Here is a 17,265-nt window from a genome sequence, read left to right on the forward strand (position 1 = left end):
AAATACAGAATAAAACTATAGGAAACAAACATAACAATTATCATAAGTAAATGATATGAATTAGGAGAGATAGAAAGTAAAAACAAATAGTTTAAGGAGAGATAGAAAGTAAAAACAAATAGCTTACATCATCCATAAGAAAAGAAAACAGTTATTAGGAAGTAATTAACTCTGACACTGAAATCATTCCAGGTTCTAATGTGAATAGTATTTAAAGAAAAGATGAAACAGGATAAAATGTTGGACAATAGGAGAGTTGTGTTTATTATGGTTTATGAAAGTCCTAGTAAGACTTAAGATGTTGGATAACAGGAGAGTTGTGTTTATTATGGTTTATGAAAGTCCTAGTAAGACTTAAGATGTTGGACAATAGGAGAGTTGTGTTTATTATGGTTTATGAAAGTCCTAGTAAGATTTCAGATGTTGGACAACAGGAGAGTTGTGTTTATTATGGTTTATGAGAGTCCTAGTAAGATTTCAGATGTTGGACAACAGGAGAGTTGTGTTTATTATGGTTTATGAAAGTCCTAGTAAGACTTAAGATGTTGGACAATAGGAGAGTTGTGTTTATTATGGTTTATGAAAGTCCTAGTAAGATTTCAGATGTTGGACAACAGGAGAGTTGTGTTTATTATGGTTTATGAAAGTCCTAGTAAGACTTAAGATGTTGGATAACAGGAGAGTTGTGTTTATTATGGTTTATGAAAGTCCTAGTAAGACTTAAGATGTTGGATAACAGGAGAGTTGTGTTTATTATGGTTTATGAAAGTCCTAGTAAGACTGAAGATGTTGGACAATAGGAGAGTTGTGTTTATTATGGTTTATGTAAGTCCTAGTAAGATTTAAGATGTTGGACAATAGGAGAGTTGTGTTTATTATGGTTTATGAAAGTCCTAGTAAGATTTAAGATGTTGGACAATAGGAGAGTTGTGTTTATTATGATTTATGGAAGTCCTAGTAAGATTTAAGATGTTGGACAATAGGAGAGTTATGTTTATTATGGTTTATGTAAGTCCTAGTAAGATTTAAGATGTTGGACAACAGGAGAGTTGTGTTTATTATGGTTTATGAAAGTCCTAGTAAGACTTAAGATGTTGGATAACAGGAGAGTTGTGTTTATTATGGTTTATGAAAGTCCTAGTAAGACTTAAGATGTTGGATAACAGGAGAGTTGTGTTTATTATGGTTTATGAAAGTCCTAGTAAGACTGAAGATGTTGGACAATAAGAGAGTTGGGTTTATTATGGTTTATGTAAGTCCTAGTAAGATTTAAGATGTTGGACAATAAGAGAGTTATGTTTATTATGGTTTGTGAAAGTCCTAGTAAGATTTAAGATGTTGGACAATAGGAGAGTTGTGTTTATTATGGTTTATGAAAGTCCTAGTAAGATGTAATATGTTGGACAATAGGAGAGTTGTGTTTATTATGGTTTATGAAAGTCCTAGTAAGATTTCAGATGTTGGACAACAGGAGAGTTGTGTTTATTATGGTTTATGAAAGTCTTAGTAAGACTTAAGATGTTGGACAATAGGAGAGTTGTGTTTATTATGGTTTATGAAAGTCCTAGTAAGATTTCAGATGTTGGACAACAGGAGAGTTGTGTTTATTATGGTTTATGAAAGTCCTAGTAAGACTTAAGATGTTGGATAACAGGAGAGTTGTGTTTATTATGGTTTATGAAAGTCCTAGTAAGATGTAAGATGTTGGACAATAGGAGAGTTGGGTTTATTATGGTTTATGAAAGTCCTAGTAAGAATTAAGATATTGGACAACAGGAGAGTTGTGTTTATTATGGTTTATGAAAGTCCTAGTAAGACTTAAGATATTGGATAACAGGAGAGGTGTGTTTATTATGGTTTATGAAAGTCCTAGTAAGACTTAAGATGTTGGACAATAGGAGAATTGTGTTTATTATGGTTTATGTAAGTCCTAGTAAGATTTAAGATGTTGGACAATAGGAGAGTTGTGTTTATTATGGTTTATGAAAGTCCTAGTAAGATGTAAGATGTTGGACAATAGGAGAGTTGGGTTTATTATGGTTTATGAAAGTCCTAGTAAGAATTAAGATGTTGGACAATAGGAGAGTTGTGTTTATTATGGTTTATGAAAGTCCTAGTAAGAATTAAGATGTTGGACAATAGGAGAGTTTTGTTTATTATGGTTTATTAAAGTCCTAGTAAGAATTAAGATGCTGGACAATAGGAGAGTTATGTTTATTATGGTTTATGTAAGTCCTAGTAAGATTTAAGATGTTGGACAATAGGAGAGTTATGTTTATTATGGTTTATGAAAGTCCTAGTAAGATTTCAGATGTTGGACAACAGGAGAGTTGTGTTTATTATGGTTTATGAAAGTCCTAGTAAGATATCAGATGTTGGACAACAGGAGAGTTGTGTTTATTATGGTTTATGAAAGTCCTAGTAAGACTTAAGATGTTGGACAATAGGAGAGTTGTGTTTATTATGGTTTATGAAAGTCCTAGTAAGATTTCAGATGTTGGACAACAGGAGAGTTGTGTTTATTATGGTTTATGAAAGTCCTAGTAAGACTTAAGATGTTGGATAACAGGAGAGTTGTGTTTATTATGGTTTATGAAAGTCCTAGTAAGACTTAAGATGTTGGACAATAGGAGAGTTGTGTTTATTATGGTTTATGAAAGTCCTAGTAAGATTTAAGATGTTGGACAATAGGATAGTTGTGTTTATTATGGTTTATGTAAGTCCTAGTAAGATTTAAGATGTTGGACAATAGGAGAGTTGTGTTTATTATGGTTCATGAAAGTCCTAGTAAGATTTCAGATGTTGGACAATAGGAGAGTTGTGTTTATTATGGTTTATGTAAGTCCTAGTAAGATTTAAGATGTTGGACAATAGGAGAGTTATGTTTATTATGGTTTATGAAAGTCCTAGTAAGATTTAAGATGTTGGACAATAGGAGAGTTGTGTTTATTATGGTTTATGGAAGTCCTAGTAAGATGTAATATGTTGGACAATAGGAGAGTTGTGTTTATTATGGTTTATGAAAGTCCTAGTAAGATTTAAGATGTTGGACAATAGGAGAGTTGTGTTTATTATGGTTTATGAAAGTCCTAGTAAGATGTAAGATGTTGGACAATAGGATAGTTGTGTTTATTAATGGTTTATGTAAGTCCTATTAAGATTTAAGATGTTGGACAATAGGAGAGTTGTGTTTATTATGGTTCATGAAAGTCCTAGTAAGATTTCAGATGTTGGACAATAGGAGAGTTGTGTTTATTATGGTTTATGAAAGTCCTAGTAAGATTTAAGATGTTGGACAATAGGAGAGTTGTGTTTATTATGGTTTATGAAAGTCCTAGTAAGACTTAAGATGTTGGACAATAGGAGAGTTGTGTTTATTATGGTTCATGAAAGTCCTAGTAAGATTTCAGATGTTGGACAATAGGAGAGTTGTGTTTATTATGGTTTATGTAAGTCCTAGTAAGATTTAAGATGTTGGACAATAAGAGAGTTATGTTTATTATGGTTTATGAAAGTCCTAGTAAGATTTAAGATGTTGGACAATAGGAGAGTTGTGTTTATTATGGTTTATGGAAGTCCTAGTAAGATGTAATATGTTGGACAATAGGAGAGTTGTGTTTATTATGGTTTATGAAAGTCCTAGTAAGATTTAAGATGTTGGACAATAGGAGAGTTGTGTTTATTATGGTTTATGAAAGTCCTAGTAAGATGTAAGATGTTGGACAATAGGATAGTTGTGTTTATTATGGTTTATGTAAGTCCTAGTAAGATTTAAGATGTTGGACAATAGGAGAGTTGTGTTTATTATGGTTTATGAAAGTCCTAGTAAGATTTCAGATGTTGGACAACAGGAGAGTTGTGTTTATTATGGTTTATGAAAGTCCTAGTAAGATTTCAGATGTTGGACAACAGGAGAGTTGTGTTTATTATGGTTTATGAAAGTCTTAGTAAGACTTAAGATGTTGGACAATAGGAGAGTTGTGTTTATTATGGTTTATGAAAGTCCTAGTAAGATTTCAGATGTTGGACAACAGGAGAGTTGTGTTTATTATGGTTTATGAAAGTCCTAGTAAGACTTAAGATGTTGGACAACAGGAGAGTTGTGTTTATTATGGTTTATGAAAGTCCTAGTAAGACTTAAGATGTTGGACAATAGGAGAGTTGTGTTTATTATGGTTTATGTAAGTCCTAGTAAGATTTAAGATGTTGGACAATAGGAGAGTTGTGTTTATTATGGTTTATGAAAGTCCTAGTAAGATTTCAGATGTTGGACAATAGGAGAGTTGTGTTTATTATGGTTTATGTAAGTCCTAGTAAGATTTAAGATGTTGGACAATAGGAGAGTTTGTTTATTATGGTTTATGAAAGTCCTAGTAAGATTTAAGATGTTGGACAATAGGAGAGTTGTGTTTATTATGGTTTATGAAAGTCCTAGTAAGATGTAAGATGTTGGACAATAGGAGAGTTGTGTTTATTATGGTTTATGAAAGTCCTAGTAAGATTTAAGATGTTGGACAATAGGAGAGTTGTGTTTATTATGGTTTATGAAAGTCCTAGTAAGATGTAAGATGTTGGACAATAGGAGAGTTGTGTTTATTATGGTTTATGTAAGTCCTAGTAAGATTTAAGATGTTGGACAATAGGAGAGTTGTGTTTATTATGGTTTATGAAAGTCCTAGTAAGATTTCAGATGTTGGACAATAGGAGAGTTGTGTTTATTATGGTTTATGTAAGTCCTAGTAAGATTTAAGATGTTGGACAATAGGAGAGTTGTGTTTATTATGGTTTATGTAAGTCCTAGTAAGATTTCAAGATGTTGGACAATAGGAGAGTTGTGTTTATTATGGTTTATGTAAAGTCCTAGTAAGATTTAAGATGTTGGACAATAGGAGAGTTGTGTTTATTATGGTTTATGAAAGTCCTAGTAAGATTTAAGATGTTGGACAATAGGAGAGTTGTGTTTATTATGGTTTATGAAAGTCCTAGTAAGATTTAAGATGTTGGACAATAGGAGAGTTGTGTTTATTATGGTTTATGAAAGTCCTAGTAAGATGTAAGATGTTGGACAATAGGAGAGTTGTGTTTATTATGGTTTATGAAAGTCCTAGTAAGATTTAAGATGTTGGACAATAGGAGAGTTGTGTTTATTATGATTTATGGAAGTCCTAGTAAGACTTAAGATGTTGGATAACAGGAGAGTTGTGTTTATTATGGTTTATGAAAGTCCTAGTAAGACTTAAGATGTTGGACAATAGGAGAGTTGTGTTTATTATGGTTTATGAAAGTCCTAGTAAGATTTCAGATGTTGGACAACAGGAGAGTTGTGTTTATTATGGTTTATGAAAGTCCTAGTAAGATTTCAGATGACAACAGGAGAGTGTTGGACAACAGGAGAGTTGTGTTTATTATGGTTTATGAAAGTCCTAGTAAGACTTAAGATGTTGGACAATAGGAGAGTTGTGTTTATTATGGTTTATGAAAGTCCTAGTAAGATTTCAGATGTTGGACAACAGGAGAGTTGTGTTTATTATGGTTTATGAAAGTCCTAGTAAGATTTAAGATGTTGGATAACAGGAGAGTTGTGTTTATTATGGTTTATGAAAGTCCTAGTAAGATTTAAGATGTTGGACAACAGGAGAGTTGTGTTTATTATGGTTTATGAAAGTCCTAGTAAGACTGAAGATGTTGGACAATAGGAGAGTTGTGTTTATTATGGTTTATGTAAGTCCTAGTAAGATTTAAGATGTTGGACAATAGGAGAGTTGTGTTTATTATGGTTTATGAAAGTCCTAGTAAGATTTAAGATGTTGGACAATAGGAGAGTTGTGTTTATTATGGTTTATGAAAGTCCTAGTAAGATTTAAGATGTTGGACAATAGGAGAGTTGTGTTTATTATGGTTTATGAAAGTCCTAGTAAGATTTAAGATGTTGGACAACAGGAGAGTTGTGTTTATTATGGTTTATGAAAGTCCTAGTAAGACTTAAGATGTTGGATAACAGGAGAGTTGTGTTTATTATGGTTTATGAAAGTCCTAGTAAGACTTAAGATGTTGGATAACAGGAGAGTTGTGTTTATTATGGTTTATGAAAGTCCTAGTAAGACTTAAGATGTTGGACAATAGGAGAGTTGTGTTTATTATGGTTTATGTAAGTCCTAGTAAGATTTAAGATGTTGGACAATAAGAGAGTTATGTTTATTATGGTTTATGAAAGTCCTAGTAAGATTTAAGATGTTGGACAATAGGAGAGTTGTGTTTATTATGGTTTATGAAAGTCCTAGTAAGATGTAAAGATGTTGGACAATAGGAGAGTTGTGTTTATTATGGTTTATGAAAGTCCTAGTAAGATTTAAGATGTTGGACAACAGGAGAGTTGTGTTTATTATGGTTTATGAAAGTCTTAGTAAGACTTAAGATGTTGGACAATAGGAGAGTTGTGTTTATTATGGTTTATGAAAGTCCTAGTAAGATTTCAAGATGTTGGACAACAGGAGAGTTGTGTTTATTATGGTTTATGAAAGTCCTAGTAAGACTTAAGATGTTGGATAACAGGAGAGTTGTGTTTATTATGGTTTATGAAAGTCCTAGTAAGATGTAAGATGTTGGACAATAGGAGAGTTGTGTTTATTATGGTTTATGAAAGTCCTAGTAAGATTTAAGATGTTGGACAACAGGAGAGTTGTGTTTATTATGGTTTATGAAAGTCCTAGTAAGACTTAAGATGTTGGACAACAGGAGAGTTGTGTTTATTATGGTTTATGAAAGTCCTAGTAAGACTTAAGATGTTGGACAATAGGAGAGTTGTGTTTATTATGGTTTATGTAAGTCCTAGTAAGATTTAAGATGTTGGACAATAGGAGAGTTGTGTTTATTATGGTTTATGAAAGTCCTAGTAAGATGTAAGATGTTGGACAATAGGAGAGTTGTGTTTATTATGGTTTATGAAAGTCCTAGTAAGATGTAAGATGTTGGACAATAGGAGAGTTGTGTTTATTATGGTTTATGAAAGTCCTAGTAAGAATTAAGATGTTGGACAATAGGAGAGTTGTGTTTATTATGGTTTATGAAAGTCCTAGTAAGATTTAAGATGTTGGACAATAAGAGAGTTGTGTTTATTATGGTTTATGAAAGTCCTAGTAAGATTAAGATGTTGGACAATAGGAGAGTTGTGTTTATTATGGTTTATGTAAGTCCTAGTAAGATTTAAGATGTTGGACAATAGGAGAGTTGTGTTTATTATGGTTTATGAAAGTCCTAGTAAGATTTCAGATGTTGGACAACAGGAGAGTTGTGTTTATTATGGTTTATGAAAGTCCTAGTAAGATATCAGATGTTGGACAACAGGAGAGTTGTGTTTATTATGGTTTATGAAAGTCCTAGTAAGACTTAAGATGTTGGACAATAGGAGAGTTGTGTTTATTATGGTTTATGAAAGTCCTAGTAAGATTTCAGATGTTGGACAACAGGAGAGTTGTGTTTATTATGGTTTATGAAAGTCCTAGTAAGACTTAAGATGTTGGATAACAGGAGAGTTGTGTTTATTATGGTTTATGAAAGTCCTAGTAAGACTTAAGATGTTGGACAATAGGAGAGTTGTGTTTATTATGGTTTATGAAAGTCCTAGTAAGATTTAAGATGTTGGACAATAGGATAGTTGTGTTTATTATGGTTTATGTAAGTCCTAGTAAGATTTAAGATGTTGGACAATAGGAGAGTTGTGTTTATTATGGTTCATGAAAGTCCTAGTAAGATTTCAGATGTTGGACAATAGGAGAGTTGTGTTTATTATGGTTTATGTAAGTCCTAGTAAGATTTAAGATGTTGGACAATAGGAGAGTTATGTTTATTATGGTTTATGAAAGTCCTAGTAAGATTTAAGATGTTGGACAATAGGAGAGTTGTGTTTATTATGGTTTATGAAAGTCCTAGTAAGATGTAATATGTTGGACAATAGGAGAGTTGTGTTTATTATGGTTTATGAAAGTCCTAGTAAGATTTAAGATGTTGGACAATAGGAGAGTTGTGTTTATTATGGTTTATGAAAGTCCTAGTAAGATGTAAGATGTTGGACAATAGGATAGTTGTGTTTATTAATGGTTTATGTAAGTCCTATTAAGATTTAAGATGTTGGACAATAGGAGAGTTGTGTTTATTATGGTTTATGAAAGTCCTAGTAAGATTTCAGATGTTGGACAATAGGAGAGTTGTGTTTATTATGGTTTATGAAAGTCCTAGTAAGATTTAAGATGTTGGACAATAGGAGAGTTGTGTTTATTATGGTTTATGAAAGTCCTAGTAAGACTTAAGATGTTGGACAATAGGAGAGTTGTGTTTATTATGGTTCATGAAAGTCCTAGTAAGATTTCAGATGTTGGACAATAGGAGAGTTGTGTTTATTATGGTTTATGTAAGTCCTAGTAAGATTTAAGATGTTGGACAATAGGAGAGTTATGTTTATTATGGTTTATGAAAGTCCTAGTAAGATTTAAGATGTTGGACAATAGGAGAGTTGTGTTTATTATGGTTTATGGAAGTCCTAGTAAGATGTAATATGTTGGACAATAGGAGAGTTGTGTTTATTATGGTTTATGAAAGTCCTAGTAAGATTTAAGATGTTGGACAATAGGAGAGTTGTGTTTATTATGGTTTATGAAAGTCCTAGTAAGATGTAAGATGTTGGACAATAGGATAGTTGTGTTTATTATGGTTTATGTAAGTCCTATTAAGATTTAAGATGTTGGACAATAGGAGAGTTGTGTTTATTATGGTTTATGAAAGTCCTAGTAAGATTTCAGATGTTGGACAACAGGAGAGTTGTGTTTATTATGGTTTATGAAAGTCCTAGTAAGATTTCAGATGTTGGACAACAGGAGAGTTGTGTTTATTATGGTTTATGAAAGTCTTAGTAAGACTTAAGATGTTGGACAATAGGAGAGTTGTGTTTATTATGGTTTATGAAAGTCCTAGTAAGATTTCAGATGTTGGACAACAGGAGAGTTGTGTTTATTATGGTTTATGAAAGTCCTAGTAAGACTTAAGATGTTGGATAACAGGAGAGTTGTGTTTATTATGGTTTATGAAAGTCCTAGTAAGACTTAAGATGTTGGACAATAGAGAGTTGTGTTTATTATGGTTTATGAAAGTCCTAGTAAGATTTAAGATGTTGGACAATAGGAGAGTTGTGTTTATTATGGTTTATGAAAGTCCTAGTAAGATTTAAGATGTTGGACAATAGGAGAGTTGTGTTTATTATGGTTTATGGAAGTCCTAGTAAGATGTAATATGTTGGACAATAAGAGAGTTGTGTTTATTATGGTTTATGAAATCCTAGTAAGATTTAAGATGTTGGACAATAGGAGAGTTGTGTTTATTATGGTTTGTGAAAGTCCTAGTAAGATGTAAGATGTTGGACAATAGGAGAGTTGGGTTTATTATGGTTTATGAAAGTCCTAGTAAGAATTAAGATGTTGGACAACAGGAGAGTTGTGTTTATTATGGTTTATGAAAGTCCTAGTAAGACTTAAGATGTTGGATAACAGGAGAGTTGTGTTTATTATGGTTTATGAAAGTCCTAGTAAGACTTAAGATGTTGGATAACAGGAGAGTTGTGTTTATTATGGTTTATGAAAGTCCTAGTAAGACTTAAGATGTTGGACAATAGGAGAGTTGTGTTTATTATGGTTTATGTAAGTCCTAGTAAGATTTAAGATGTTGGACAATAGGAGAGTTGTGTTTATTATGGTTTATGTAAGTCCTAGTAAGATTTAAGATGTTGGACAATAGGAGAGTTGTGTTTATTATGGTTTATGAAAGTCCTAGTAAGATTTCAGATGTTGGACAATAGGAGAGTTGTGTTTATTATGGTTTATGTAAGTCCTAGTAAGATTTAAGATGTTGGACAATAGGAGAGTTATGTTTATTATGGTTTATGAAAGTCCTAGTAAGATTTAAGATGTTGGACAATAGGAGAGTTGTGTTTATTATGGTTTATGGAAGTCCTAGTAAGATGTAAGATGTTGGACAATAGGAGAGTTGTGTTTATTATGGTTTATGAAAGTCCTAGTAAGATTTAAGATGTTGGACAATAGGAGAGTTGTGTTTATTATGGTTTATGAAAGTCCTAGTAAGATGTAAGATGTTGGACAATAGGATAGTTGTGTTTATTATGGTTTATGTAAGTCCTAGTAAGATTTAAGATGTTGGACAATAGGAGAGTTGTGATTATTATGCTTCATGAAAGTCCTAGTAAGATTTCAGATGTTGGATAACAGGAGAGTTGTGTTTATTATGGTTTATGTAAGTCCTAGTAAGATTTAAGATGTTGGACAATAGGAGAGTTGTGTTTATTATGGTTTATGTAAGTCCTAGTAAGATTTAAGATGTTGGACAATAGGAGAGTTATGTTTATTATGGTTTATGAAAGTTTTAGTAAGATTTAAGATGTTGGACAATAGGAGAGTTGTGTTTATTATGGTTTATGGAAGTCCTAGTAAGATGTAATATGTTGGACAATAGGAGAGTTGTGTTTATTATGGTTTATGAAAGTCCTAGTAAGATTTAAGATGTTGGACAATAGGAGAGTTGTGTTTATTATGGTTTGTGAAAGTCCTAGTAAGATGTAAGATGTTGGACAATAGGAGAGTTGGGTTTATTATGGTTTATGAAAGTCCTAGTAAGAATTAAGATGTTGGACAACAAGAGAGTTGTGTTTATTATGGTTTATGAAAGTCCTAGTAAGACTTAAGATGTTGGATAACAGGAGAGTTGTGTTTATTATGGTTTATGAAAGTCCTAGTAAGACTTAAGATGTTGGACAATAGGAGAGTTGTGTTTATTATGGTTTATGTAAGTCCTAGTAAGATTTAAGATGTTGGACAATAGGAGAGTTATGTTTATTATGGTTTATGAAAGTCCTAGTAAGATTTAAGATGTTGGAAAATAGGAGAGTTGTGTTTATTATGGTTTATGGAAGTCCTAGTAAGATGTAATATGTTGGACAATAGGAGAGTTGTGTTTATTATGGTTTATGAAAGTCCTAGTAAGATTTAAGATGTTGGACAATAGGAGAGTTGTGTTTATTATGGTTTATGAAAGTCCTAGTAAGATGTAAGATGTTGGACAATAGGAGAGTTGGGTTTATTATGGTTTATGAAAGTCCTAGTAAGATTTCAGATGTTGGACAACAGGAGAGTTGTGTTTATTATGGTTAATGAAAGTCCTAGTAAGACTTAAGATGTTGGACAATAGGAGAGTTGTGTTTATTATGGTTTATGAAAGTCCTAGTAAGATTTCAGATGTTGGACAACAGGAGAGTTGTGTTTATTATGGTTTATGAAAGTCCTAGTAAGACTTAAGATGTTGGATAACAGGAGAGTTGTGTTTATTATGGTTTATGAAAGTCCTAGTAAGACTTAAGATGTTGGACAATAGGAGAGTTGTGTTTATTATGGTTTATGAAAGTCCTAGTAAGATTTAAGATGTTGGACAATAGGATAGTTGTGTTTATTATGGTTTATGTAAGTCCTAGTAAGATTTAAGATGTTGGACAATAGGAGAGTTGTGTTTATTATGGTTCATGAAAGTCCTAGTAAGATTTCAGATGTTGGACAATAGGAGAGTTGTGTTTATTATGGTTTATGTAAGTCCTAGTAAGATTTAAGATGTTGGACAATAGGAGAGTTATGTTTATTATGGTTTATGAAAGTCCTAGTAAGATTTAAGATGTTGGACAATAGGAGAGTTGTGTTTATTATGGTTTATGGAAGTCCTAGTAAGATGTAATATGTTGGACAATAGGAGAGTTGTGTTTATTATGGTTTATGAAAGTCCTAGTAAGATAGATGTGACAATAGGAGAGTTGTGTCTATTATGGTTTATGAAAGTCCTAGTAAGATGTAAGATGTTGGACAATAGGAGAGTTGGGTTTATTATGGTTTATGAAAGTCCTAGTAAGAATTAAGATGTTGGACAATACGAGAGTTGTGTTTATTATGGTTTATGAAAGTCCTAGTAAGAATTAAGATGTTGGACAATAGGAGAGTTTTGTTTATTATGGTTTATGAAAGTCCTAGTAAGAATTAAGATGTTGGACAATAGGAGAGTTATGTTTATTATGGTTTATGTAAGTCCTAGTAAGATTTAAGATGTTGGACAATAGGAGAGTTATGTTTATTATGGTTTATGAAAGTCCTAGTAAGATTTCAGATGTTGGACAACAGGAGAGTTGTGTTTATTATGGTTTATGAAAGTCCTAGTAAGATTTCAGATGTTGGACAACAGGAGAGTTGTGTTTATTATGGTTTATGAAAGTCCTAGTAAGACTTAAGATGTTGGACAATAGGAGAGTTGTGTTTATTATGGTTTATGAAAGTCCTAGTAAGATTTCAGATGTTGGACAACAGGAGAGTTGTGTTTATTATGGTTTATGAAAGTCCTAGTAAGACTTAAGATGTTGGATAACAGGAGAGTTGTGTTTATTATGGTTTATGAAAGTCCTAGTAAGACTTAAGATGTTGGACAATAGGAGAGTTGTGTTTATTATGGTTTATGAAAGTCCTAGTAAGATTTAAGATGTTGGACAATAGGATAGTTGTGTTTATTATGGTTTATGTAAGTCCTAGTAAGATTTAAGATGTTGGACAATAGGAGAGTTGTGTTTATTATGGTTTATGAAAGTCCTAGTAAGATTTAAGATGTTGGACAATAGGAGAGTTGTGTTTATTATGGTTTATGAAAGTCCTAGTAAGATTTAAGATGTTGGACAATAGGAGAGTTGTGTTTATTATGGTTTATGGAAGTCCTAGTAAGATGTAATATGTTGGACAATATGAGAGTTGTGTTTATTATGGTTTATGAAAGTCCTAGTAAGATTTAAGATGTTGGACAATAGGAGAGTTGTGTTTATTATGGTTTATGAAAGTCCTAGTAAGATGTAAGATGTTGGACAATAGGATAGTTGTGTTTATTATGGTTCATGAAAGTCCTAGTAAGATTTCAGATGTTGGACAATAGGAGAGTTGTGTTTATTATGGTTTATGAAAGTCCTAGTAAGATTTAAGATGTTGGACAATAGGAGAGTTGTGTTTATTATGGTTTATGAAAGTCCTAGTAAGATTTAAGATGTTGGACAATAGGAGAGTTGTGTTTATTATGGTTTATGAAAGTCCTAGTAAGATTTAAGATTTTGGATAATAGGAGAGTTGTGTTTATTATGGTTTATCAAAGTCCTAGTAAGAATTAAGATGTTGGACAATAGGAAAGTTGTGTTTATTATGGTTTATGAAAGTCCTAGTAAGATTGAAGATGTTGGACAATAGGAGAGTTGTGTTTATTATGGTTTATGAAAGTCCTAGTAAGATTTCAGATGTTGGACAACAGGAGAGTTGTGTTTATTATGGTTTATGAAAGTCCTAGTAAGACTTAAGATGTTGGATAACAGGAGAGTTGTGTTTATTATGGTTTATGAAAGTCCTAGTAAGACTTAAGATGTTGGACAATAGGAGAGTTGTGTTTATTATGGTTTATGAAAGTCCTAGTAAGATTTAAGATGTTGGACAATAGGATAGTTGTGTTTATTATGGTTTATGTAAGTCCTAGTAAGATTTAAGATGTTGGACAATAGGAGAGTTGTGTTTATTATGGTTTATGGAAGTCCTAGTAAGACTTAAGATGTTGGACAATAGGAGAGTTGTGTTTATTATGGTTTATGAAAGTCCTAGTAAGATGTAAGATGTTGGACAATAGGATATTTGTGTTTATTATGGTTTATGTAAGTCCTAGTAGGATTTATGGTTATGTATAGTGAACTTGTATTATTGAACTGTCAAATGATTGTGTTATTAGAATTCACAATAAACATTTTGTGTTTGTTAATATTAATGATAAAAAAATTTGAAAAATATCTAGAAATAAGGTTATAATATACGTACGAGAATAAGTGTATAATGGCGTCATTTTTCTTCTCGTTCAATGATTGATAAGTTAGTAGATTTTTCAGATTGGTCTTAACTATATGGCACATTCAGGTATTTGATCGTTTAGCCTTAATTATTGATAAGTTAGTAGATTTTTCAGATTAGTCTTAACTATATGGTACATTTAGGTATTTGATCGTTTAGCCTTAATTATTGATAAGTTAGTAGATTTTTAAGATTAGTCTTAACTATAAGGTACATTCATATATTTGATCGTTTTGCCTTAATTATTGATAAGTTAGTAGATTTTTCAGATTAGTCTTAACTATAAGGTACATTCATATATTTGATCGTTTTGCCTTAATTATTGATAAGTTAGTAGATTTTTCAGATTAGTCTTAACTATGAAGTACATTCAGATATTTGATCGTTTAGCCTTAATATTCTGAAACCAAAATCATGTTTCCATATAAATTTTCAACGGTATTTGTGAACTAGGAATTACAACTATGTATAAGTGAGCATGTAGGGCTGTTATTTTGTTGTTTTTTTTAATTTTTGCGCGAAGCTACTCGAGGGCTATCTGCGCTAGCCGTTTCTAATTTAGTAGTATAAGACTAGAGGGAAAGCAGCTAGTCATCACCACCCACCATCAACTCTTGGGTTATTCTTTGACTAACGAAGAGTGGGATTGATCGTACATTATTATGCTACCACGGTTGAAAGGGCGAGCATGTTTGGTGCGACGGGGATTCGAACCCGCGACTCTCAGATTACGAGTCGAGTGTATGGCCATACCGCGCCTAGCCTGAAGGTAACGTTAAAGAATAAATAAATAAATTTTCTTTTGTTAGGTGGACTGGACTCGCATCAGTACAACAAAGTAAAACATTTTCGTTTCCTATCGTGTTGCATGAAGAGAATGGGATATACCTTCAACAGTTCTTCCAGGCTAATAAAAACATTAGTTGTCATGGTGACAATCGTGACGTCATTTCTGTTTCCTTGTCAATCCCGGTCTCCTTCTGATCAGTTACTTCGAATTGTTTTCATTATTGTGTGAAAGTAGCTTCATGTTTTTATCCCGTACTACACTGAATTTGTTTTTTATTTTGTTTGAGGTTAAACTAAATCAATGTTAAAAACTAATAATTAAAGCTCGAAGTGTTTTTATATATTTATCTTTTCCTGTTGGAAAACATTGGAACTTATTTTTGTGATTTTAAGGGCAATAAGTGTTGTGTTTAGAAAATATTGGGGATTTTTGTATTTAATAGTGATGTTCATTTGGAATATTGGGGATTTTTGTATTTAATAGTGATGTTCATTTGGAATATTGGGGATTTTTGTATTTAATAGTGATGTTCATTTGGAATATTGGGGATTTTTGTATTTAATAGTGATGTTCATTTGGAATATTGGGGATTTTTGTATTTAATAGTGATGTTCATTTGGAATATTGGGGATTTTTGTATTTAATAGTGATGTTCATTTGGAATATTGTGGCAATTCTCTTACTTAAAACGTTCTGCTGAGTCTGGAATAATTATTTGGTTTTATTATATTTTGATCAGATTTTGACGAAAACATCGAAAGTCCGGAGGAGTCGAACTTGAGTCGATGGAGGTAAATATATGTTGACATTTTGTCTTTTCTCTTCGTTGTCGTTCATCTGAGTTTTTATAAACCTAACCAGTAACCTGTGTATTAATTAAGGGTTAATAAAACATATATATTTTCTTGTTCTAGGCACACTCATGTCGGTCATAATCTTTATACTGCTAACACGAGAACTTCAAAACTTTGTTCTCGCTTTAAAGACGTCACATCCGGTAAGTACCAAACATCTTTAATGTATGTTCTGTGTCACGTAATGAAACGTTACGCCATTCTAAGTTTAGTCAATCGTCTTACACCTTAGAACTTTGAGTAATTTATGAACCGGGGTTGCTAATCGATATATTTATTAACAAGGTCCTCATACAACAGACAATAATATATCGCTTTGATTATATTATCGTAGGTGTATGTGGCCGAGTGTTCATGGAATTGTCTGCGATGTTTTAACGAAGACAAGTGATAAATTAGCACTACACCCTACAGTGGGATACTTATGGATATGATCTTGAAGGATTAGTGTACATTTTATATTCGTATTTGTCACAGCATTTGTCAGTTAACATCAAAACCGTTAAGAAGAGAGGAAGAAAACAGAACTTAACCACACCAGGTGGTAACCCAAACACCAATCACAACATTGCGTTCAGGATTCTTCATACAAGTTAACCGGAATTGGAAGAATTTGTTTTTGTTTATTGAAATTCGCACAAAGCTACTCGAGGGCTATCTGTGCTAGCCGTCCTTAATTTAGCAGTGTAAGACGAGAGGAAAGCAGCTAGTCATCACCACCCACCGCCAACTCTTGGGCTACTCTTTTACCAACGAAAAGTGGGATTGACCGTCACATTATAACGCCCCCACGGCTGGGAGGGCGAGCATGTTTGGCGCGAACCCGCGACCCTCGGATTACGAGTCGCACGCCTTACGCGCTTGGCCATGCCGGGCCGAATTGGAAGAAACTGGACAATTTCAGTTTCATTTTACTATCGTCTGTTTGTTTCGCTTGCATCTGCTAAGAACTATATTATTGTTATTTGTTTGTATTTATCAAATGATTCTTTATATATTCCATGAAGTTTATTTGTTTAAAAGTAACACCATATTGTGCTGTCTGCTATGTCCACAGTGGGGATCGAACTCCAGATGTTGACGTTTTAATTTGTGTTTATTGTCATTAAGATGAGACTGGTACTCGTTGAGTTCATGAGTACTTTTACCTTCTGTTTGTCTAGATCTAGAGATCGCTGATTTTACTGTTACTAGTTGTATAACACGAAAAAACGATAAACCAAGAGTAGCATAGTGGTCGGAATGGAACCCGAGTGTTCATGGTTCGCGAGTAAATGGGGCAGGAATAAACTGCACTGCATAACTTAATATAGTACTAACTTTGGGGATATGGAAACACCATAGTATTAACTTTGGGGCTATGGGAACACTATAGTATTAACTTTGGGGCTATGGGAGCACCATACTATTAACTTTGGGGCTATGGGAACACTATAGTATTAACTTTGGGGCTGTGGAAGTACTATAATATTAACTTTGGGGATATGGGAACACTATACTATTAACTTTGGGGCTATGCGAGTACTATAGTATTAAAGATCTTGACTACCTGTATCAGGTCGAAGTTAGGAACAATAATGCTTAAATATATCACGAACGTTTTAGAAACAAATGAATATATCACTAACCCTAGAGCTTCATTAGTGTCTTCTTGTCTCTTAAA

General features: G+C 32.6%; 1 protein-coding gene across 10 annotated transcripts in view; it reads left to right on the forward strand.

Moving 5' to 3' along the window:
• Positions 1-17,265, forward strand: part of LOC143256333 (cell adhesion molecule DSCAM-like) — a 288,884-nt gene that overhangs the window by 269,315 nt on the left and 2,304 nt on the right. For all 10 annotated transcript variants that reach the window (XR_013031259.1, XR_013031258.1, XR_013031260.1 and 7 more), the window contains 2 exons: positions 15,488-15,539; positions 15,663-15,745. Coding sequence is in view for 3 of the 10 variants with exons in the window: in XM_076513421.1 (XP_076369536.1) it covers positions 15,488-15,539; positions 15,663-15,745 (135 nt within the window). In the remaining 7 variants the exon portion in view is untranslated. The remainder of the gene's footprint in view (positions 1-15,487; positions 15,540-15,662; positions 15,746-17,265) is intronic.

This window comes from Tachypleus tridentatus, chromosome 7, assembly GCF_004210375.1.
Source record: "Tachypleus tridentatus isolate NWPU-2018 chromosome 7, ASM421037v1, whole genome shotgun sequence".
NCBI classification, from domain to species: domain Eukaryota; kingdom Metazoa; phylum Arthropoda; class Merostomata; order Xiphosura; family Limulidae; genus Tachypleus; species Tachypleus tridentatus.